At 42.1% G+C, this 26,411-nt stretch overlaps 1 protein-coding gene across 2 annotated transcripts in view; it reads left to right on the top strand.

Moving 5' to 3' along the window:
- Positions 1–19,159, top strand: part of LOC111973382 (E3 ubiquitin-protein ligase RNF152) — a 67,921-nt gene extending 48,762 nt beyond the window's left edge. For both annotated transcript variants that reach the window (XM_024000729.2, XM_070446712.1), the window contains exon 2: positions 13,717–19,159. In XM_024000729.2, the coding sequence (XP_023856497.1) occupies positions 14,180–14,815 (636 nt within the window). In that variant the 5' untranslated portion in view covers positions 13,717–14,179 and the 3' untranslated portion in view covers positions 14,816–19,159. The remainder of the gene's footprint in view (positions 1–13,716) is intronic.
- The last annotated feature ends 7,252 nt before the right edge of the window (positions 19,160–26,411 follow it).

Raw genomic sequence — 26,411 nt, 5'->3', positions numbered from 1 at the left:
GGGGCATGAGTGTGTCCCATATTGATGGATGAATTTCAGTCAGTGCCAGTGAGTGTTTTCATCCCATATGGCACCCTATTCCCAAAGGGCTCTGGTCACAAGTAGTGCACTACATAGGGAATATGATGCCATTTGGGACGAAGATGGAGTGTCTGGGCTGCCCAAGGGCCGGGATTGTCGTGTGGTGCCAATCATCTCATCGATCTGTTTGTGTTTTCACTAGCCAGAGCTGTCCACCGCTGCACGCCAACGAGTCAGATGAAATATCTCTCTCCTTTCTTCACCTCAATATATGAGAGAGAGAGAGAGAGAGAACTATGATCCACTCATAATGTCATACTAGACATGAATAGATTTATGAGCAGAGAGTTACTGTAATCCAAGCTATTCCATATACAGTAGCAGTGCTCTTTAAATCTATTTCTGTTGTACCAAGTAAAGGCAGAACGCATGTGCGAAAGCTGAATGTTGTTAGCTCATGATTTGTTTCATGTTTGTCAAGAGAGCCTTACTGAGAAAATGAAACTCTTGAATTAGGGTTTATAATTGGTTTATACTCAAAGAATTATCAGCTATTTTAACTTAGAAGAAGAAATATACTMTAGTATAGACAAATTTTTCCCCTTGAAATTAAGGACTGTTTTAGAATGTATTTGTCTGTATGCACACAGGGACAAGCTGGGAGATTTTCCTACTGAAATAGCCATTTATAATCCACTCAGTGAGCTAACAATCCGGTCGCATTGACTGATTAATGACCAATCAATGCTGCTATTCCGTTGATCCCCATTGATGGTGTAGCTGGGTCCTAAATGGCGCCCTATTCCCTTTATAGTGCAGGAAATGTAAAACTCGTAGTGTATTTGATGATTTTCTATTACGAAAAATGTATCAACCCCTACAAAAATTGCCATTTGGAACGTAGGTGTAAGTCTTTGAAGCCCACGGTAAGGCCCTTCCTTAGTAACTAATGACGGGATATAGCTGTAGCCTGCCATTGTTTGCCTCTGAGCTCAGATAAGCCTTTGTCTGCATCCCAAATTGGCTGCGACCCTATCTATGCTCTATGTAGTACACTACTTTTGACCAGAGCCCTATGGGGCTCTATGAATATAGGGTGCCATTTGGGACATTACCTTTAACTATATTATCTCTGGGTGGTTGGCTGTTGATTGGTTAGTAAACTGGGTAGTTGTTAAGTAAATAATGTCTATGGGTGGCTCTCTTTACATGATAGGAGGCTCAGTATTCGGTACACAGAGCATGGATTTTATCTCTAGTAGCTAGCTACCTCTGCACCAGTTTCACAACACAAGGATCTATGGTGCTTTTGCTGTCGCTGTGCTACAGTAAAGAGAGAGAGAGTATTAGCACAGTAGACAGTACAGTATACATATATAACACAGTATCAGCACTGCCTATAGCGGTATTCAGGGTATACACAGTACAGTGTATAGCAGTAGTAGTCAGGGTCTACATGATACAGTTATATATGACTGTTGTCAGCGTATGCATGATGCTGTTTAAACCAGCTCTGCAGCCCTGGGGAAGAGCTAAGCTGCTCAGGTAAGGTTCTCATATGAGATTATACTAAAACTCTCAGGCCTGCCTAGGTTTGGCTGTTTTTCTCTTTTCCACTGCCTGGCAACAGAGGTGTGTGTGTGTGTGTGTGTGTGTGTGTGTGTGTGTGTGTGTGTGTGTGTGTGCGTGTGCGCGTGCGCGTGTGCGTGGTATAGAGGGACCTGAAAGGAAATAGAAGTATTTGATGTGATTGTTTAAGGGGACGCCCTCTACTTTCACCATACATGTCCCTTGACAACATGTATAATCTTGATTAACCTTTCAGTGATACCCATCCCGGATCCGGGATCCTCCTCATCAAAAAAGCTGACTAGGCATAGCCTAGCCTACGGGACATCAGGATATCATATAAATAATAATTTATTGAAATCACTAGTCCAATACAGCAAATGAAAGATAAAATCTTGTGAATCCAGCCATCATTTCCGATTTTTAAAATGTTTTACAGCAAAACACAATATGTATTTATATTAAGCTAACCACAATAGCCAAAACACAACACCGCATATTTTCACCATGTTTCCACCGCATAGGTAGCTTTCACAAAACCGACAAAATAGAGATATAATTAGTCACTAACCAAGAAACAACTTAATCAGAAGACAGTCTTATAACATGGTACAATACATTTATGTTTTGTTCGAAATTTGCAGTATTTGAGGTATAAATCATAGTTTTACATTGTAGCCACCATCAAAAATAGCATCAAAGCAGCCAGAATAATTACAGAGAGCAACGTGAAAACATAAATACTCATCATAAAACATTTATGAAAAATACATGTGTACAGCAAATGAAAGATAACACCTTGTGAATCCAGCCAATATTCAGATTTTTTAAAGTGTTTTACAGGGAAAAACACAATATAGAAATTATATTAGCTTACCACAATAGCCAAACACGCAACCGCATTTATTCACCGCAAAGTAGCTTTTTCGCAAAAACCAGCAATAAATAATAAAATTAATCACTAACCTTTGGACAACTTCATCAGTGAGTGCAGTCTTATAACATCAAGTTATACAATACATTTATGTTTTGTTCGAAAATGTGCATATTTAGAGCTGCAAATCGTGGTTATACATTGTGAATACGGAGCAACAATTTCCCAGAATGTCCGGAGATATTTTGGACACTCACCTAATCTGACCAAAGAACTCATCATAAACTTTACATAAAAATACTTGTGTATGGGCAAATGAAAGATACACTGGTTCTTAATGCAACCGCTGTGTTAGATTTTCTAAAATAACTTTACTACAACATACAAAATACATTATTGTGAGACAGCGCTCACATATTCTCCGCCTGTTGGATTCTACATATTCCACAAGAAATACGAAATAACTGACAAAATGGCAACCTGTCACTCCAAAAGCTCTTGTTCGACCTCAGATCAAGCAAGGCACCCATTCCACCTTCCACTACCTGTTGACATCTAGTGGAAGGCGTATGAAGTGCATGTATATCGATAAATAAAAGCCAGTTGAATAGGCAGGCCCTGAAACAGAGCCTTGTTTTCAGATTTTTCACTTCCTGTATGGAAGTTTGCTGCCAAATTAGTTCTGTTTTACTCACAGATATAATTCAAACAGTTTTAGAAACTTGAGAGTGTTTTCTATCCAATAGTAATAATAATATGCATATTGTATGATCTAGAATAGAGTACGAGGCTGTTTAAATTGGGCACGGTTTTTTCCAAAGTGAAAACAGCGCCCCCCTATTGCTTGATATCTCTGGCAGTGTTATTTCAAAGATGATCTAACTATGGTATGATCTTGAAATATCCCTGTGGGCAAAACCTGGTTGAAATAGCACCTTTTCTGCTGCAAAACCTGGTTGAAATGACATATTTCAACCAGTTGTGCCCACTATGATAGTTTTACACTGACGAGGGACTCGAAGGGTTAAGAGTTGTAGTATGTGTTACTGTTACTATGATTATAATGACAAAGTAGCTGGTGTTGATCTTGATAAGGTGACAAGAAACCGTTTCAGGGCAGGCAACTCTAAAAATGTGCTACAATATCCATTCTCTCTCTCTCTCTCTCTCTCGATAATAGATCTTCACTTCCTTTCCATGAACCGCCAGCAACATTACACTCAAGTAATGTGACAGTTCTTGTCTTTGAGCAATGAGTTAGATCTCCGCTCGCTTCCCTCTGTTTCTAGATATCATCTGTTTGACTTGACTTGCTGAGGAAAGTTTTGCCTCTCGGGGATCTTATTGAACACTAGAATAGATGATGTGTTAATGAAAACAAGTGTTGAAGGGGGGGGTGGGGGTGTTTGAAGACCTAAAGTTTGTGTGTGTGTGTTAAAAGCGGTGTGCGTTTGAAGACTGTCTGATAGCGGAGTGCGTCAGAAAGACATTGAGAGATCAAGCATTAGTAGAGCATCGAGTGTATGTCGTCTTCTCGCACTGTAGTGCTGTGCTTGGGGTAAGAAGCTCAAGCTGTCTCTTTCAGTGTTTGTAAGCGTGCACGTGCGCACGGGCACACACGCCTGATTCAGAGGGGTTGGGTTAAATGCGGAAGACATATTTTGGTTGAACGCATTCAGTTGTGCAACTGACTAGGTATCCCCTTCCTGTTCCCATTCACATACACTATTGCTGCGTTGCCTGCCGATGTGTGAATGATGTCATTCCCAGTCCTAAGTGAAGTGTGTGTGTGTGTGTATGTGTGTGTGTACAATACCCGCTGGTTAGCAGCAGAATGTATGCACTTTGTTAAAAATGGTGGTGTACACACGAGGAAACTACAACCCTTATTCACATTTTTAACAGATATGGTTCATGCTTAACGGTCAGCAAAATTTGAAAAAATCAAAAACTGTGAGTTAATTTCTAATAGGATCAACTTTTTCCAAGCTGTTTGGTTCAGTTGTAGTTTCCTTCACATCTCCACAATCAGTAAATATGTCTGGTAGATAGAGTCACCAATCCTCTCCTTTCAACTGTTCCTTTAATCACAGAGATAATATACCTACTATCTCTACTTCTCATCAGTGCTGTCTAAACTTGCCTTTCATCATCAGACAAAGGGATTGCAATGCTGTTGATAAATAGGATGCTTTGCGCTGTTATTTCATCATAGAACAGGTGGATGCCATTGCATGTAGAAGACAGAAACATTGTATCATCCGTTGGATCTGGTTAGATATTACTAGGATATTTCTTATTTCCGTTTCAAAGATATACAAAAATGGCAATCTTGATTGCTTGTAAGCTATGACTGACATCAAGGAAAGGATACTAAACCTGGATGTATTTCACAGAGTTCACAACATTAAGGCTGGGATTCAATCCGGATATGCTTTGTCAGCTATGCACCTGTCAAAGGCAATGTTCCCACGTTCGTGGAGACCTCATTCACAGTGAATGTTGCATATCTCGGAAATTACCTTTAAATGTCAAACCTGCTATAACGCGGATCTACCACTGATCGGATTTAATCCTGACCTGAGAGACCTTGAGAAGAAAGATGAGTAGTTATTTTATAGGGGGATTTAGACTCCAGCTTGCCTTGTTTTACTTCTCTGCACAACACACAAACCAGCTCACTGTCATGACTGAAAGCATTTTGAACAGTCAGCAGGCTACGATTCTGAGTAGACATGAATAGACATAATGCTATAAAGGGCTTTGAATTGGTCTGATTTAACAAAAAATATAGATATTTGTTTGGACAGCACAGTTGATAACATGCATTATGCTCTTGGATGCATAGACAACACAGAAAGACCCTTCTCTCAATTGATTGATGTCACTTCATCAGTATTTCTTCCTGTCATCATATCTGTATAGACACTGAGTGTACAAAACAGTAGGAACACCTGGTCTTTCCATGACAGACTGACCAGGTGAAAGCGATAATCCCTTATTGATGTCACGTGTTATATCCACTTAATTCAGTGTAGATCAGTAGGGGCTTCTGAGGGCAGGAAAGGATCAAATGGAATGGCATCAAATACCTGGCAACCATGTGTTTGATGTATTTCATACCATTCTACTGATTCCGCTCCAGATAGTCTGGGTAGCCATTTGACTAGATGTTCAGGAGTCTTATGGCTTGGGGGTAGAAGCTGTTTAGAAACCTCTTGGACCTAGACTTGGCGCTCCGGTACCGCTTGCCGTGTGGTAGCAGAGAGAACAGTCTATGACTAGGGTGGCTGGAGTCTTTGAGGGCCTTCCTCTGACACCGCCTGGTATTGTCACGCTCGTAGTAACTTTGAAGAGAGGAGGACCAAGGCGCAGCGTGATAACAATACATCTTCTTTATTAATGACGATGAAAACAAAACGAAACAAACACGATACAAACTAGACAAAACAATAAACCGATGAACGTGAAGCTATATAAACAAAAGTGCAGACACAGGCAACTTAGACATAGACAATCACCCACAAACTACCTAATGACTATGGCTGCCTAAATATGGCTCCCAATCAGAGACAACGATAGACAGCTGTCTCTAATTGAGAACCAATCTAGGCAACCATAGACATACATACATACACCGAGACTAGACACTGCCCCATAAACATACAAAAAAACCTAGACAATACAAAACACATACATCCCCCATGTCACACCCTGACCTAACTAAAATAATAAAGAAAACAAAGATAACTAAGGCCAGGGCGTGACAGGTATAGAGGTCCTGAATGGTAGGAAGCTTGGCCCCAGTGATGTACTGGGCCGTTCGCACTACCTTCTGTAGTGCCTTGTGGTCGGAGGCCGAGCAGTTTCCATACCAGGCAGTGATGCTCTCGATGGTGCAGCTGTAGAACCTTTTGAGGATCTGAGAACCCATGCCAAATATCTCCTGAGGGGGAATAGGTTTTGTCATGCCTGTCTTGGTGTCACAACTGTTTTGGTGTGCTTGGACCTTGTTAGTTTGTTGGTGATGGGGACACCAAGGCACTTGAAGTTCTCAACCTGCTCCACTGCAGACCTTCGATGAGAATGGGGGCGTGCTCGGTCCTCCTTTTCCTGTAGTCCACAATCATCTCCATTATCTCTGACCTCCTCCCTATAGGCTGTCTCGTCATTGTCGGTGATCAGGCCTACCACTGTTGTGTCATCGGCAAATTTAATGATGGTGTTGGAGTCATGTGTTGTTACCTACCCTTACCACCTGGGGTCGGCTCGTCAGGAAGTCCAGGATCCAGTTGCAGAGGGAGGTGTTTAGTCCCAGGGACCTTAGCTTATTGATGAGCTTTGAGGGCACTATGGTGTTGAACGCTAAGCTGTAGTCAATGAATAGCATTCTCACATAGGTGTTCCTTTTGTCCAGGTGGGAAAGGACAGTGTGGAAGTGCAATGGAGATTGCATCATCTGTGGGTCTGTTGGAGCGGCATGCAAATTGAAGTGGTTCTAGGGTGTCTGGGATGATGGTGTTGATGTGACCCATGACCAGCCTTTCAAGGCACTTCATGGCTACAGATGTGAGTGCTACGGGTCGGTAGTCATTTAGGCAGGTTACCGTAGTGTTCTTGGGCACAGGGACTATGGTAGTCTGCTTAAAACATGTTGGTATTACAGACTCGGACAGGGAGAGGTTGAACATTTCGGTGAAGACACTTGCCAGTTCGTCAGCGCATGCTCGCAGTACAGATCCTGGTAATCCGTCTGGTCCTGCTGCCTTTTGAATGTTGACCTGTTTAAAGGTCTTGCCCACATTGGCTGCAGAGAGCGTGATCACACAGTCTTCCGGAACAGCTGGTCCTCTCATGCATGTTTCAGTGTTATTTGCCTTGAAGCGAGGATAGACTTAGTTTTGCTCATCTGTTAGGCTCATGTCACTGGGCTGCTCTCGGCTGTGCTTCCCTTTGTAGTCTGTAATGGTTTGCAAGCCCTGCCACATCCGACGAGCGTCAGAGCCAGTGTAGTAAGATTCGATCTTAGTACTGTATTGACGCCTTGCCCCTTTGATCGTTCGTCGGAGGGCATAGCAGGATTTCTTATAAGCTTCTGGGTTAGAGTCCCGCTCCTTGAAAGTGGCAGCTCTAGCCTTTAGCTCAGTGTGGATGCTGCCTGTAATCCATGGCTTCTGGTCTGGGTATGACGTACAGTCACTGTGGGGACAACGTCATCAATGCACTTATTGATGAAACCAATAACTGATGTGGTGTACTCCTCAATGCCATCCCGGAACATATTCCAGTCTGTGCTAGCAAAACAGTCCTGTAGCTTAGCATCTGCTTCCTCTGACCACTTTTGTATTGATCTAGTCACGGGTGCTTCCTGCTTTAATTTTTGCTTGCCAAATGGAGGGCGAGGGAGAGCTTTGTGACCAGCCTATGCATCCCTGTGTGTGGGGTATAGGTGGTCCAGAGTTATTTTTCCTCTGTTTGTACATTTAACCTGCTGATAGAAATATGGTAAAATGGATTTAAGTTTCCCTGCATTAAAGTCCCCAGATACTAGGAGCGCCTCCTCTGGGTTAGCGTTTTCTTGTTTGCTTATGGCGGAATACAGCTCATTCAATGCTGTCTTAGTGCCAGCCTCTAACTGTGGTGGTATGTAAACAGCTACAAAGAATACAGATGAAAGCTCTCTCGATAGGTAGTGTGGTCTACAGCTTATCATGAGATACTCTACCTCAGGCGAGCAATAGCTCGAGACTTCCTTAGATATCGTGCACCAGCTGTTGTTTACAAACATATATAGACTGCTGCCCCTTGTCTTACCAGACGCCACTGTTCTATCCTGCCGGTACATCGTATAACCAGCCAGCTGTATGTTAATGTTGTTGTCGTTCAGCCACGACTGATGAAGGGGAAGAGAAAGGTTACACCCTTAGAGCCGATGTCCGCGCCCCCGCTGAAATCGAATTAGCATACTAAAGGAATCCCCATGAAATCCGCCAGTTTAAAGAAGGATTTTTAAGCCTTGAGGTGCCAGGTGCGCCAGTTTAACTGCAATGCTGCTGGGTTTGTATCAAGAATGGTCCACCACCCAAAGACCATCCAGCCAACTTGACACAACTGTGGGAAGCATCGGAGTCAACATGTGCCAGCACTCAGTGTATATCCCAAATCAAAATCAAATTGTATTTGTCACATGCGCCCGAATGCAACAGGTGTAGTCCTTACAGTGAAATGCTACTTACAAGTCCTAACCAGCAATGGAGTTTAAAAAATAAGAGGCTGCCAAATAAAGGAACACTTGAGTAAATGAGGGCTACAAAGTATATTGAAAGCTGATGCTTCCACACTGGTGTGGTTCATGAGTTAATTAAGCAATTAACATCCCATCATGCTTAGGGTCATGTATAAAAATGCCCATTATTTTGGCTACCATGGCTAGAAGAAGAGATCTCAGAGACTTTGAAGGAGGGGTCTCAAAGGAGCGTAGGGGATGTTAATTGCCAAGAGGGTGCAAAGCTGTCATCAAGGCAAAGGGTGGCTACTTTGAAGAATCTCAAATAGAAAATATATTTTGATTTGTTTAACACTTTTTTGGTTACTACATGATTCCATGTGTGTTATTTCATAGTTTTCATGTCTTCACTATTATTCTACAATGTAGAAAATAGTAAAAATAAAGAACAACCCTTGAATGAGTAGGTGTGTCCAGACTTTTGACTGGTACTGTACATCAAACATAAAGATCCTCCACTTTGACAATAGATATGATTTTTATGAGATGGAAATGTGAAGTGCACATGGATGTTTGGCTTGCCTGTATGACATCAAAGCGGTATTTATTATAATCCTCAATGTCTCATCTTTCAAAATACATGTACAGCATTTCTCGCACTCAGACAACAACACATTTGCAAAAGTTGCCCAATTAGCTGAAGGCATGGGGGATCTTCTTGTTCCCCCATCCCTCCTTCTTGTCAAACCCCATACAGACAGAGCCTGAGGTCATGTATAGCATGTTACTTTACAGCCACTGCGTTCCAATTTATGCACTTGTCATTGCCCAAATCAACCATTTTCAACCTGTATACAGGTACAAGTGTAAAGGGCTACAACACTTTATGTTCGTGTTTCCTTTATTTTGGCAGTTACCCGTATCTATGATAATGTAGCCAGCTGCTAGATAGACATTGATTAAGAACAATGTGAGGTGTCTGTGTTTCAGGATCAGGGAAATTCAATCAGTAAGTCTGGTCCTAGTGTTGGATCTATTCTCTCCAGTTTTCCACTATGGTTTGTTGATAAGAAAGGAAAGGTAGCCAAGGACGTGGTCAAATATTGGCTTTGGAGATTGAGATGCAAGCTCCTCGAGAGATGTATGATCGCCTCCCTCTACAGGTCACACACACACATGGACACACATACTCACACACCTCCCCCCTCAGCTCTTTTACTGATGTATCCGAGAGGTAGTGGATTGTGTGTTTGTTGGTCACGCTGATGTGGGTGTGTGGGCCAGAGTTTATAGTACTGCTGCCTGGCAGGCACGTCTGTGGATGGGGACTGTGTGCGTGTGTGTGTGTGTTTGCTGATGGGGACTAGGTCCTTAAGATGGAAATTACCATAATGTGTCCTGCAGCAGTCTGCTGCACAGGCCTCTGGACACACACGGCACACACACACACTTTTCATCATCGAGATACACCTTTCTCAAGGGCAAATGTGGTCTTCTCTGTTCGCCTGTGTGCTTCACTTACGATGTATAATAAAAAATGTGTCTAATTGAGATTAATTGTTGAGTGGAGGATTAACTAGGAGTGAGTGTGGAGCGTAAAAGTACTTGGCAACTTAGTCAAGGGTTTGTCCTAGACCTAGCCTCATGCCATGTAATGTCAATTAACCCCTAGTTTCAATTTACACAGTAACTGTTTCTGACTGTGCCAGAGTTTTTAGCCTTAGTACTGGTAAGTGGCCACCCATGTAAGTTGTGTAATATCAATGCCTTTTCATGCATACATGTACATAGTAATGACTTTTTGTGAAAGTGTATGTTATTTTGTAGGAGGCCAGCCTTTCTTTCAGAAAAGTGAACTATTTAGTTTTGATGCATGTCTAATGTCTATATTGCATCCCAAATGACACCCTATTTCCTATTTAGTGCACTACTTTTGACTGGAGCCTATAAGGAAATAGGGTGCCATTTGGGACTCGGACTTAGTCCTCAGTATCGGAAGGAAATTTTTATTGATTGATTTTATTTAACCTTTATTTAACTAGGCACGTTAGTTTAGAACAAATTCTTATTTGTAATGACAGGTGTTAACCTGTGTTTCTGTTCCCTTTCTCTCCTCTCCCCCTTTGTCTTCCAACTCCCCTGCTACTTTTTACCCCCCTCTCTGACTTGCTCCAACCAGTTTATCATTTTTGGGAGTGTGTGTGTGTCCTTTCCTTGGTTATTTTTAGCCGCTGTCTTTAAGGAGGAGTGAGCTTTTTCCTTCGGCTGATTGTGTGTGCTGTGGAGCGAGGCAGGGGAGACTGAAGGGACAGAGTGTGTGTGTGTGTGCGTGTGTGTGTGTTCCAGTTACGCTCAGTGGAGGGAGTGTGTCTGTCCTTTCGGATGGTCCCAGGGGGCCAAAGGGGCTCTGGACAGGGATAGGAGTGCCAGTAGGGAAGTCACCATCATTACTTAATCATATTCCTTTCCTACGGTCATATGATATGACGGACCAAACCTTGTATTAAGACTTTTTTGAATTCATTCACAGTTGCTTTTAAGTGTTTTATAGAGGATGCTGAGGAATTAGATTTGCTGTACCTCCTATAGTTCTGCTCAGTGACAGTGAGGTGTGTTTTCTCTCCCACACTAGGTGAAATGTTGAAATGGGTCACAACGCTATAATGTGAAAGAGAGAGAGAGAGGAGTCACCTAAAGAAAGGTAGACGGACTAACAGTCGAGAAATGTATTTAGAGAGAGTAAATGACAGAGGATGGAGGGGAAGAGAGTAAATTATGAAGGAGGGAAAGAGAGGAGCATGAAATAATGAGTGTATGGGAATATTGAGCCACAAAGCATTTTTGTCAGATCAAAGCTAATCCTTATCTTATGAAGGGTTTTTACTAATACCCCTGGTTGTCTTACCCATCAGGCAGGTCTCTCTCTCGCTCTCTTTTTCTCTCTTCATCTGCCTCCCTTTCTTTCTCTCCCTCTTTCTCTCTTTCTCTCTCCCTCTGTATCTTCCCCCTCTCTCTCTCTCTTCCCCGTAACTAAAATTACTGCATTTTACTTGACTTTGAAATGGTGGTAGAGAATGCAGAAGGGTTTAGAGAAACTAGGTCAAGCGGAGAGTGAGGAGTGAAGGGGGTATCACATCAGAACCAAAACAGAAAGATACATTTTGCCTGGGGAGGGATAGAGGGAGAGAGGGAAAGAGGGGAAGGGAGGAAGTGGGTGAGGTTCGGATGTGTGTGGTGGAGACGCTAAATGCTGCAAATGTGTCGCATTTACAGTGGATTTAGAAACCTAACACAAGAAATAGATGTTTCTGTCCCAAAAGGGAGAGGGACAGTAACATGGTACCCTGTTCCCTAAGTAGTGCAGTACTTTTGGCCAGGACCCATAGACAATAGGGAGCCATTTGGGACACAACCGGTATGTCACATGGATGTCTTCACTATGGCTGCAAGTCCATTACAACATGTGAGCAAACAGCTGTGAGAGCTGAGGAGTTTAATTGACAAGATATCATTTGACAATACTGTTGACATGAATAGTATCTATGGTCACCTTGAAAATAAAAAGGTTTCACGGGTTGTTCCATGTCACTGTCCCTCTGTCAGTCAGTTACTAAGACATGTGCCTAGTACCGTACAAGCTACAGTGTCCCTATAGGGCTTAGAGATGGAAGAGGAAAGAAACATCTTGCCTTGCTTTGAGTCCAACTCTCCATTTCACACTCCCAGCTCACAGAAAAATAAAGAGTAGGAACGTAATCAGAACGTAATCACCTGTAAATGTGAGAGTGTCATAACGGAGATTCTACACGGATTAAGGTCAATTCCACATGAACGGAATTATGCTAATCGTTTTTATTTTACTTTAAAATGAATGCCAAACAAAAAACCATTGATTTCAAAATTGAACAAACCATAGAGCTCTTTGCACATGGTTGACTACTTAGAAAAAGGTACACAGTAAATAAATACAAAATTCTGGAAAAAGTGTGCAACATTTGGTAACAGAATTACGGTAACATCTTGTTAAAGTAGTCCTTGTGCATAGAGCTGTGTGGTTTGTTAAGCTTAGACATCAGTGTTTTTTGTTTGGTTTACATTTGAAGTGAAAAATCTTGAGTCTGGGCGTAATTCTGTTCCAATGGAATTGCCCTAACTAAAATGGCTAATATGATTATGTAAAAAGAAGAGTGGAAGAACAAACATTCACAGAGCCTGTGGCTAACTAATACGTATGTTGATTTTATGCATTCTGTGTACAGTGTGATGACCAAAATTATTTTCCTACTGTGGCTGAAGATAAAAAATAATTAGCAATATTATGAAAAATGCTTATATCCCACCCACTATCAGATCTCCTCTGCTGGCCTTAGTGCCCTGAGTTACCCTATTGTGTCTGATGTGGATATGCCACGGATGATGATGATAATGTCACTTTCCATCACGTGTGGTTGTGGCATGATGATCTCCTTTCTCTTTGCTCTGTATGATGTGGCGTGTATGAGCTTCCTCACACGTTTCTGTAATGTTAGTTATTTCTCTGTCGTGTGTCTGATGAGAGCTAACTGTGTGTGTGTGTGTGTGTGTGTGTGTGTGTGTGTGTGTGTGTGTGTGTGTGTGTGTGTGTGTGTGTGTGTGTGATTCCTTTTGATGTTAAAGCCAGGCGGGCAGGCAGAGCGTTGATAGGGGCAGGGCAGCTAACTGATATATCTGTGTGAAAATGAATGCGAGAGATCCAGGCTGATGAGCCAGCCCCAGGGGGATTGAGGGGGACACAGGCTACACCCTAATCCCCATAGGGCTCTGGTCAAAAGTAGTGCACTGTATAGGGAATGGGGTGCCATTCGGGACACACACAAAGCCTACGTGCTTGGCGGCCCGCTACACTGCCCTGGCCATGCCCCTGCTCCTATTTCTGCTCCACTCTCAGTGTTGATGCGCACTTCTGTACATACACACACATACATTCTCTCTGCCCCGTGAATCTATTCAGCCCGTTAACACTGCAGTCTTCTCTCTTGTTTCACAGATGAACCACCATGTGACCTCGATCATCCTGTGACATCACACCGACACTGAGACATCACACCAACACTGAGACGGCCAGGTGGGTGGAAGGACACCGAGCAGAGGCTATGAACTCAAGCAGCACAGCTTTGCTCTGAGGAGGATTCAAGTGCCTTGTAGATGGTCTGGATATCATTTAGCTTCCTGCTACTACAGTCAAATAATAAGAGGCATTCRTCTTTGTCATCCTGGTTTGTGTTGCAGTGCACAAAAACAGCCAGTTACATCAAAGGGTTACAAGCACCGTTTCACTTGTTCACGCAAGAGGATAATAATTGAGCACGTTCTCTCCCTTCTCCTGAAACTATAAAGCACCTAGCCTTGTGAAACCACCCTATTCTCGTGATTGCTGACATTCTCACAAGTGAAGTGAACAGAAACGTGAACGCTACTATAAAGGACCCATAATAACAATCCATAACAAAATGGAGACTCGGTCTCTCTCGCAGGACTCCATCCTGGAGTGTCAGATCTGTTTTAACTACTACAGCCCGCGAAGGAGGCCCAAGCTGCTGGACTGCAGACACACGTGCTGCTCTGTGTGCCTGACCCAGATGAGGTCCAGCCAGAAAGAGATCCGCTGCCCCTGGTGCCGTGGCGTCACCAAACTCCCCGCCGGCCTCTCCGTCTCCCAGCTCCCCGATGACCCTGACATCATTACCGTCATCGCCATCCCGCACGCCTCCGAGCACACGCCCGTCTTCATCCGCCTGCCTAGCAATGGCTGCTACATGCTGCCCCTGCCCGTCGCTAAGGAGAGGGCGCTGTTGCCTGGTGATCTGGGCTGCCGGTTCCTGCCAGGTGGCAGCGGGCAGCAAAAGGTGGATGTGGCGGTGGTGGCCATGCCTGAGCTGCAGCCCCTGGGGATGAGTCTCGACGGCCTGGAGGAGGCAGAGAGGAGGGGAGCCGGGGGAGGAGGTGGTGGAGGGGGGAAGGGCTCCACGTGGTCCGGGGTGTGTACAGTGATCCTGGTAGCCTGTGTCCTGCTCTTTCTCCTGGGTATCGTGCTCCACAACATGTCCTGCATCTCCAAACGTTTTACTGTCATCTCTTGTGGCTGAGGGGAGGGGCCAGACATCATGTCAATCACCATGTTCCCTCCCACTCCCCCCTGCTGTAGCTCCACCACCCTCCTCAGCCTGGATTATGATGAGGATAAAGGATTTGATACCTATCATAGATGGCCAAGAAAACAACAAACAGACCGAGACAGAGAGAGAGGGGGTTTGCTACAAATAAACTGGGGACTGAAACTCATTTGCTCCTATTATTGATTTGGAGATATTCCCGAAGACACAAAACACACACCCCTTTCCGTCAACTTGATGCACCCCTCTACTCCCCAAACCCCATTACACTGCCCCCCCCCCATCAGAAGGAGGGCCTCAGCCTCATGGAATTCTCGTGGAAATTTGAGGTATCCTGTGGACCTATGGACCCGGGGACCTAATTTGGGGACCCATGTGCCCCTGGGGACTGGTGGTGTCYGTACTGAGCACATACAGTATCTCCAGCTGGAGCTGCAATATACAGTGTTTGGACCTCTTGGTAGACCTGGGATCAAATACAAAAATTCAAATCTTTTCAAATACTTTGAGTGTTTGGTTAAATCTGCCTGGCGTGCCAGATGGGTGGGGTATGACGTTTTGGGACTTTTCTATTGGTTTATTAAGCCAGGACATTTTAAACAGATAGGTATTTCAATTGATTTTCCAAGTATTTGAAACCCAGGTCTGCTTTCTTTATTTCTGACCTCAGTGCTGAGGCGTAACAGACAGTGAATCCAGTAATTACTGTATGTGGAATCCACTAAACCACCTCTAGCCAAGGGTTGTTCCTAGAGGGACTGATCAATCAATACTGGTGGTGGTTGTTCGCTGTGTGTGTGTCCCAAATGGCACCCTATTTATTATATAGTGCACTATGTAGGAATAGGGTGACATTTTGGTCAAGCGCTTGCTGTGTTTCACATTTTGTCAGAATCTCTCTGATGGTCTAAAAACAGAATGCTTACCTAGTGTTGCTCCAATATATAATGCAGTACTGTATGTATGTGGTGGCATTTTGATCAATAATGTTTTAAAAACAAAAACAGGGAAATATGTGATCTCTGTGTTGTATTATATACTTATAAACCAGCCTATATTTGATAGAAAGCACATACTACATGTCTTCAGTAGCCAGCCAGCCTAAAGTAATAATGATTGATGTAGTGTTGCAATGATTTGTCTAACCCCAATGCCCTTCACTGAGAACAGACGGCCGTTGCTTTTAATATTGAGGTCTCTGGTCAGTATTAACATGAAGGGCAGATCAGTGCGAGAGAGAGCATATGTGGGTGGGCGTCCGTGATAACCAGGTCTCAAGTCACATTCTCTATCTCTCACACTGATCTCCCTTCATGCTAATACTGTCTTTGATCTTCATATGGGGCTGTGAGGGTGCTGGGAGGGGTTAGGAGTGGGCGGGCTTGAGGGTCCAAGTCTTAATGCTAATCGCATTGATTTATGAAGAGTTATACATATTTTCTTCTTCTTCATGTTTGTGTTCCAAATGGCACATTATCACCTATCTAGTGCACTGCTTTTGACCAGGGCCCATAGTGACCTGGTCAAACGTAGTGCACTATATAGAGTGCAGGGTGCAATGTGGGACACAGTGTCTTTGTTGTTGTTGACAAAATGATTATGATCCGGTATCTACTGTATTAAAGCAATTGAGTGTAATCACAAACAAACAGGGTGAACTGTTTTGTATAGCAGCCGTGTACAGAAGGATTGTATTTATCCTTGTGGTCCTTCTTTCTATTTGTGTTTACATGTTTACTTCTGTCTGTCTGTAATAGTAGCCTGGTCTAGAATCAGTTCTTATTGCAGCAAGTTAGAAACCTTGGTGGACAGTGTGAAGATGCGTTCAGACTGGTCTAGGATCAGTGCTTAAGACAGTGGGTTTGTTAGGCTCTTTGTTAGGGTTGCAGAAGTCTGTACATTTTTCCAATATTCCCCAATATTTCCAGAAATCCTGGTTGGAACCAATCACAGCCAGAGAGGAGGAGGTTGTAGAAATGAGAGATTCCAGGTTTCGTGGGGATTGGCTGATCAGCGCTTACCTACAGATAATTGCACTGGGTCTGGCTGCTATCAAACTGGTGCTGGAACCACCAACGGTCAAGATGGAACCTCTGCCCAAGCATTCTGTATGCTTCCCAATAGTGCACGATATAGGAAATAGGGTGCCATTGGTCACAGGCTCTATCTATCCCCACCACCCTGTAAAAAATAATGTATAATGTATGTAACTCAATATTGGACTCCTTAAAAAGGCAGTCAGTGAGTGAGAAATCTCAGTTTGATAGCCACAATTATCCTTAGGTAAGAGCTGAACAGCCAATCCCCAGAACAACTGAAGTGTCTCATTTCTACAACCTTTTCCTCTCTGGCTGTGATTGGTTCCAACCAGGATTTCTGGAAATATTGGGGAATGATCTAAAAGTATATATGCCACGCTGAGTATTGTTATATCAGACAAACACTGAAGATTTCATTTTTTTTAAAGTATGTCAATTTATGGTGCCAATAAACCAGACTAGTCCAGTTACATTGTCTGTAGATCGATACAGTAATAACAGGGGTGCAACCGAAAATGGCACCCTATTCCCTATTAATGTTATAGTGCACTACCTTTGACCAGAGTCCTATGGGCCCTGGTCAAATGTAGTGGACTATTTACAAAATAGGATGCCATTTGGGAAGCAGTTATCTGGCCCTAAAGGGTTTCTTTAGGTCAGTGGTAGGTGGTGAGGGGAGGACGGCTCATACACTGGAATGGAATTTATTAGAACGGTATGTGTATGATGCCGTTCTATTTAATACATTCCAGCCATTACAATGAGCCCGTCCTCCGATTTAAAGTGGCACCAGCCACCGCTGCTTTAGGTCAGTGTTATTTTATGTACTAATACATACAGCCAAGTAAAATGATTTGAACCGATGGACTCAAATGTGTTTGAAACGCCTGTTGTACTGCCAATGGATCCATTGTTAAAAGATGCATGATGTGATTTTGCTTGGATGGAGTCAGTAGAGGATATGGTTTTATATGCAAATGAAGGTACAGAGGAATGTCAAATAGTATAGTTTAAAAGGTGTCTGTGCACAATGAAGCTATGAAACATTAGAATGGGGATTTGGGGATTTTTGGACTGCGTCCCTGGGTAGATCACTCTGTTTCCCAAATTGACCCCTATTCCGTATATAGTGCACTACTTTTGACCAGGGCCCATAGGAATAGCGGGTGCTATTGAGGACAGCGCTAATATGTTTCTTTCCATGCTACAGTAAGCCTGTTTTTAAACTGGAATCATTTTCAGAGGACACTGTTTACTTTAAACAACAGTCCATGTACAAAGCCAAGGACTACATCCTGTAGCCTTAACCTTTTACTGCAGTGGGATAAATCAGGGTCACACCGAGTGTTTCTTAGTAGTCTTAAACAAATCTACTTTGAAACAAAAGTATACACCTCACACACATGGTTGTGGGCTTAAAAAAGAAGACATCTGTACCATGTCAGACATAGAGTTTAAATGTATTACATTTTGAGTTTGCATCACAGTACTCCACTTTATATACATCACAGAAGACTGAAAAATATAAAAACCCGTTTTGACATAGAAACATTGGATTTTCAGAGTTAAAAAATCGTTGTTTATTAATTATGAAATTATGAAAAATATTAATAACATTCCACCCATGAGGCCACTAACTCATTTGACTGCAGGAAAGGGCTATGCTGCGATTCAGTCCGATCATGCTTTTTCGGCAATGCACATTTTTAAGGCAATGTTCCACGTTCGTGGACACCACATTCACGGTAAACACTGCATATGTCGGCTGAATCAGAAATGACGTATAAATTGTCGCATTGACCAAATTAGCAATCGAATACCAGCCTAAAGTTGGATAGGAGACTTTTTTTATTCCAGTGTTTATTTCATGGCTCTGATCATTTGAAGTGCCCTCTATTTTACTTAACAGACACACCAAGTGGCATTTGAATATGGGTAATTTGGTAAGAAGACTAACAGGGAATGTTTTTCCAGTCATGCCTGCTGCTCCTATGTCAGAAACGCATAGTGCGTCCCAAATGGCACCTTATTCCCTATATAGCTCACTATATAGAAAAGACAGTGCCATTTGCAACACATTCACCTTTCTATCTCTAGAACACATGTTATGTATGAGTGTGTACGACAGAGAGAGAAGAAGACCAAGGGTTGTCAAGTCTGTGCCTGTGTGTTTGTCAGTCAGTGATGTAAATTTCCAGTAGTAGTTTCTGTTTGTGTCAGGTTCGACAGACACACACAGCTGTTTCAGTGATCTATTAAATAAACTGTCTGAAATTCACCTGCAGTCTTTTTGAGTCATTTATTTTTTCAACAAATACTTGTTATTTTAAACCAAATAATACTCTTATTAAGAATAACGGACCCAGAAACCTAGTTAGTTGGGTTTTGGAGCATACAGTTGGAGAGCGGACGGAGTAGCGTGAAAAAAAATGTTTGTGTAGGCCCAAAGTGCAAAAGTGATGACGGAATCCATGGAAAAATGGTTGTAGTTKAAAACAAAATGTATTGACAAAAAAATCGACATTAACAAAAATGATCCAAAATACTTAGGCTACTGTAGCAAGATAATGGATACAAAGTTAAAACYCCCAAACACTGCAAAAACTGCAGAAAGACTCAAGWCTAATACCTGAAATCTAAAGCAACAGCAGCATGTTGTCTAAATACTTCCAGCCCTCTTGACCAACCAGAATAAAATGGCTCAAATGGTTTAAATAGCCTGAAACCGGAAATMGTGACGTAGGCCTACCAATGGCAGGGCTGTTGAGTACAAAAAAAAGTGTGCAACATTCAATTCTGTTCTGAACAACCAGTTGAAAAACGGMGAGGGGTTGGGTTGTGTGTTCAAAATGCACCTTTGCCCTTTAAATATGTCACTCATTGCTTCAAGCCACACCCAACAAATAGAGCAAACGTACCTCAAAGTCTGTTCAAGAACTCTGAAAAACGTTTTGTGGGAACGTGCCATTCAGTACATACAGTCAAGTCACTTAGCAAACATTGAACTGAACGTACTCCAAGTGGATCCACACATGAAACAAATGCACCTCAAAGCAAGATAAAATAAACATTTATTTCAAGTCAACAAACATAATAGTAATTGGAAATAGTGTAATGAATTTGAATGATCACAAAATGTAATATTATGTCACTGACATTTTAGAATGGATTATCCCAAACAATCTCCACACTTTTTTCAAACAGTACATTTATATTTTCCAACGGGGCTATACATTTGGGTGAGGTTTTTTTCTTGCCTGAGTAGCCTCGTTTCACTGCCCAATTTTTTTTTAACCATCTAGTGTTCAGCGAAATAACAACACAATGTCAAATACAGGTAGCCTAGTCCAATAATTAACATCCAATCACATTAACCGTTACTCTCCCGTGGGAAACCTTCCCTCTTGCACAGACATTTAGAAAATAAACATGACAATTTGAAAAATAAGCGACAGGAGTTTTATGAGCAAGAATAAGGACGACTTTGAGTAGTAAGACGTGTATAAAAGCAACAGATACCATTAACAAGAAGGAGCTAGAAGCATCTTATATGGTGAGCTACTGAGTGGCTAGGACAGGCAAGCCCCATACTATTGTGGATGACTTAATTCTTCCTGCTGCCACGGATATGGCTGGGACAATGCTGGGGGAAAATGCCCAAAAAAACTTTACAGACAATGGCTTCATCAAACAACACTGTTCACGACACATCAGAGACATGGCAGGAGATGTTTTGAAACAATTACCGCTTCGCATACAAGCCAGTGAATTATATGCCTTACAGCTGGATGAGTCAACAGATGTGGCGGYCCTGGCACAGCTCCTGGTATATGTCCCTTACATTTATGGGGGGTCAATTAAGGAAGACATCCTCTTCTGCAAACCACTGGAAACCAGGACAYCGTGAGAGGATATTTTTAAAGTACTGGACAGCTTTGTGACATCAAATGGACTTTGGTGGTCAAGATGTGTTGGTATCTGTACTGATGGCGCTAAAGCCATGACAGGGAGACATAGTGGAGTGGTAACGCACGTGCAAGCAGTTGCTCCCGACGCCACTTGTGTACACTGCAGCATCCCCTGAGGGGCTCTTGCTGCCAAGGGAATGCCTGACAGCTTGAAAGACGTTTTGAACACTACAGTGAAAATGGTTAATTTTGTTAAAGTAAGGCCCCTGAACTCTTGTGTATTTTCTGCATTATGCAATGATATGGCTAGCGACCATGTAACGCTTTTACAACATACAGAAGTGTGCTGGTTATCAAGGGGCAAAGTATTGACACGTTTTTTTWAATTGAGAGACGAGCTTAAAGTTTTCATTACTGACATCATCATTTTCACTTCACACTTTCTCACACGACTGGCCTATCTGGGTGATGTTTTTTCTCGCCTGAATGATCGGAATCTAGCATTACAGGGACTCRCTTATAATATTTATTGATTATTATAATGTTATTATTTGTGCCCTGATCCTATAGGGCTAGGRGTCCCGACYGGARACCTGTCGACAACTTCCGGTGAAATTGGAGGGCGGCAATTCAAATAAATAATCCTAAAAATTATGGATATTAAACATCTAGGTACATACAAGTGTCTTATATCAGTTAAAAGCTGATATAAGATAGAATAAATAGATATTTAATCCTCACCAACCCTAAAATGTAATTAAACTATAKTATTTCATACAGAAYGAAGTATGTTCAATAGAAAAGTAAAWTTAGCAAGTGCGCAWCCTCTTCGTCGCGCGCGCACAGACTGATWTCCAACTCTGACTCCCAGAACCAAAACTCAAAATTKTTCCTCGTTTGMGAAGAAACAAGCCTGAAACCTTTAACAAAGACTTCTGACGTCTAGTGGYAGCCATAGGAATTGCAATCTGGGAGCTGGAATTGCATAGGACCCATAGTTTTCCATTGAAAGAGCATGGGCTCTCACAAAACAAAAAGAATTCCGGTTGGTTTTTCTTTGGATTTTCTCCTACCATATCAATTGTGTTATAGTCTTGTTCATTATTTTAACATTTCTACAAACTTAAAAGTGTTTTCTATCCAATAATACCAATTATATGCACATCCTGGTTTCTGGGCCTGGGTAACACGCAGTTTACTTTGGGGACGTCAGTCAGACAGGAAGTGGAGAAAAATAGACCCTAGCTTGTGTCACTTCCCACGAGCCGTGTTGTGACAAAAACTCACACTCATTCTTATGTTTAATAAATGTATCTTAGAGTGTGTGTGTGGCAGGCTTACACTGATGGCAAAAAACAACATTTGAGAGTGCGCTGGAGGGGGTATGCACCTGGAGGTTGAACGTTTGAAGGGGTACGGGACTATAAAAAGTTTGGGAACCACTGTTCTAGAACACCCAACATGAGACCCTCAAGATGTTTTAAGTTGCAGTATAAATGTTACAAACTGGTTTTTGGGCAAACTAAGGAACTTAATGACCCAATCCAAGCATGAATATAAAGAAGTACTATTGCTAACACATACAAATGTGAGTTCTTATCTGAACATGAATAAATATGCAACTTTAGTTACATGTGACCGTGCAACRTCAACTTAGGGATAGACGTAACATAGTAAATATTAATCTGTCTCCCTCCATTTAGTATGATATGTCACGTTTCGCATTGGTATGTATTAATTTGTGGATGTTCATCCTCCATTTCACCATATATCCATTTCACCAAAGATACCATATATCTACAACACAAAATCTATGTATACATGTGTCTGTAGTGTGTATGTTATCATGTGTGTGTGTATGCATGTGACTGTGCCTGTGGGTGTCTCCTCACATATTTGCTCTTCGTACAATATGTGACGAATAGGGAATCCGTATGTTGCTAACGTTAGCTAGCTAAGTTACATTTTACTTTATGGGTTGGTTACTGTATGTAGTCTTCTTGTAACCTATTGCTTTCTATTATAGATAATAATATGATTAGGCTATACAATATCTTTACATTAAAAACCAGTCTGTCGGATGTCCAGTCACTCCAATTAATTGAATACCCCTTGATCTTCAAGAATAGGACTTGGAAATATGAAAATATACATTCGACAAATAGTTTTACCTGGGCATAACCTAAAATCTAAGGACTTATTAGCCTACTATGTTGTTTATGATTTTGTTGGCATGGAGGACTGATTGGGTTCAATGCTTCAAGTTGAAACATAAATTCTGCTCTCGTGGAGTGGCATGCTTTGAGCACGAACAGAAAGTGTTTTTATTATGTGAGAAATTCATGCCATGTGCTGCATTTCCTATAGGCCTATTGTTCACGTTTACAAACTGCTTCAATTCAACCATTATTGGGTTAAAATACACATACATTAGTGAACAGCCATCCTTAACAACCACAATCCTTAAGCCGCAAATAGCTAATTGAGAGAGCAGCAGTGTGATTCACATCAATGTGCTGAGCAGATATCAATAAAAGGGATATCCGTATAGCTCGTAGGATACACCACTACTGTCATCCTTACCTCCAAGCGTTTATTTAAACTGGATAATCTTTGGATGCTGACAGCAGTCACACTATTGGAAGACATAACTTGGACTGTAGCCTACAAAAGCCTATTCCTGCTCTTTTCCCCGCGATCCACCAAATGCATTTGGTGTGTCAACATAGTGGTCTCTGACTTGTGCTCAGGTGGAACAAACTTAAACTTGCGTCTTTTTTCAAAGATGATTTGAATGTTAATGAGAAAACAGAAAGGTGTCAAATCATTTTTTCGCAAACAGAATTTCTGAATAATCCTAGAAGTATTCATCTAGTTTTTCAAAAGTATCTGTAATCTGATTGCAATATTTTTTGCTGGTAACGTGTTGCATTACAGTTTCAGTTTTTTTTGTGATCCCTTACTCCCCAACCCTGGCTAGGGGGTTAGAGTTAGGGCTTAAGGTTAGGGGTAGGGGTTAAGGTTAGGGAAAAGGAAAGGMTTAGCTAAAATGCTAGGAAGTTGCAAAGTAGGTAAAAAGTTGTAAGTAGTGGCAAAGTTGCTAATTAGCTAAAATGCTAAAGTTGTCTGTGATGTGATTGGAACACACAACCTTTGGGTTGCTAGACGCTTGCGTTATACAACCTCCCCCCTTTCATGTTTGCCTTAAGTAACCTTCTGTCTTCTGTAACCATACAGATTTAGGATCTTCATTTGATCACATTTTTATTGCTGAGGATTTTCCTGCACAGCAGTAAATGCAAACTTGTGGTATATTCGAGGTTTAAAAAGGCTTCTAAAGTTTGTAATTTCCACATTAAAATGTTAGACTTGATTTGCCATAACGAAAATGGATCAACCCCTACAAGAAATGTCCATTAATAATTCACATAATAATTCACATTTCCTGTTGCTGCAGGATTGTTACCTYCTGTAGCAAACTGGCTTAAATTAAGATCCTTACTCTGTACCAAACGTAACATATCATACTAATTTGAGTGTCACAGATTTCCAAACGTCACATATCATACTATTTTGAGTGTCACAGTACGTTACTATGTTATGTCTTTGAGGCCAGGCTGGACAGGGCGAGATAATAACAACCAATACTTTGGGGGGCAAACTCAAATCATCACAACTCTAGACACACTACCACATTCATAGAAGAGATGCACTCCTCTCCCAGCGCACATTTGTGTTCTGTAATCCTTCAGGGTCGTCACTAGCTTCTATAACAATCTGTTCTATACCCACAAAGTCATAAACCCCGCCCATTTCTACACTCAGAAAACATATCAAAAATGTTTTTTAACACATCCGTGTGTCTAGTTAGGGACGACGCATGTTGTGTTACTTTTAACACAATCACCTTGTTGGCACAACATGATTTGTGTACATTTTTCAACACATTTTGTGTCAATCCTGCAATTAATTTGTTAAAAGCTGAAAACCATACAACACACCCTAGATGTGTTAGATTAATGACCAATTACATTGCAGATCCAAGGTGTTTTTAATATGCAGCCTACATTTCCGGTATGGCGGTCGAGCCTAGCTGGTCTTATATTATAACAACCCCACCCCCTTTCTCTCTGAATTTAACCAAGAAAAACGAAATATACTAGCTATTTACTATGGATTCAAATTAGTGAAACAAACAGGTCTGATTAGTATGTTTTTCTTGGCTCACATCCTTCCATTTTCTGTTCTTTTCACCTCAAATATTTATTGACATTCTGTCAGGAAGGTAATTAACCACCTCCATTTGTTCCATTAAAACAGCTCTTTCCCTCAGAGGGAGAGAGAGGCAGAAAAAGGGAGAGAGAGAGAGAGAGAGAGAGAGAGAGAGAGAGCGTGTTAGCCCCTAATCATGTCCACTGCTTAGAGAGGCACGGAGAGGGCCTTTCACTTATGACACACATCAACAACCACAATGGAGCCAGTTAAAGCTGCACTGCATAACTATGTGTGTACAGGGGGTTTTGAAGACCCCTCTGGCAAGAATGCAGTATTTTTTCTAGATTTGAACGTGATTTCCCAGAAGCCACCGCTCTCATGGGTAGTCGGCTGGGAATGAAGTAGTACAGCAACATCCTCTCTGAACAGTCTAGGCTGCGGGAAATTTGGGATTACGGACAAGGCCTTTGTGAAATAGACAATCATTGATAAATGTGCAACAATGGTACGAGTACCATGTAGCCCAATCATAGACAACATTACATTTTATTTTATATTTATCAATAAGTACTGGATTTTATTTGGTATATACAAGTGGTTATTTCATTAGCTCCATTGTTTATCAATATGTTATGCAGCCTATTGATTGTAGAAGTACAATACTTGACCCTTCTGCATGAAAACCATTATCAGCCATACCTTCTGTAATAGACCATGTACAGGAAATGACAATACATTCCTGAGTAACAATGTTGTTTACATGTGTTTTCACTGTGGGATTCCAGTTTTGAAGAGCCGCAGTCCTCATTCAGGGGAAGCTATCACAGGATCTCCAGACATCCCAGACTGAGGACAGCCCCGTTGGTGCACCTGCCTGAATTGCCAGGAGATGGCCACTGACCTTGAGAGGAAGTGCTGAGGTGCATGGAAACCTTTTGCCTGGATGAAGGGATTTTGCAGCTTGTCCGGTCTACCAGAAATTACATGTTGGCGTTTGGCTGATCTGCAGGATCCAGGCACCGATCACAAGGAGTACAGCCATGCAGCATAAAGACAGTATGTTGTTTGGCAGTATGGACCACTGGCACAAGAACAGAGTGGTGATACCTAGCTGTTGTGACTGGCATGTTTGAGACAAGTATCCGGATCCTGTAGGGCAATACAAAGGCTTCACTCCTAATAGGCTGTAGAGCTCTGATGTCCTCACTCCAGATGACAGCACAGTACAGCACAGAAGACAGCACAGCACAGTATAGGGTGGCAGGTAGCCTTGCGGTTAGATCTTTGGGCCAGTACCCGAAAGGTCACTGTTTCAAATATCCGAGCTGACAAGGTGAACAATCAGTCGATGTGGCCTTGAGCAAAACGCTTAACCCTAATTTGCTCCAGGGGTACTAGTATGGTTGA

This window comes from Salvelinus sp. IW2-2015, linkage group LG14 (assembly GCF_002910315.2).
Source record: "Salvelinus sp. IW2-2015 linkage group LG14, ASM291031v2, whole genome shotgun sequence".
Lineage (NCBI taxonomy): Eukaryota > Metazoa > Chordata > Actinopteri > Salmoniformes > Salmonidae > Salvelinus > Salvelinus sp. IW2-2015.
Note: the sequence above shows the minus strand (reverse complement) of the source record. Positions and strands in the feature narration are given on the sequence as shown.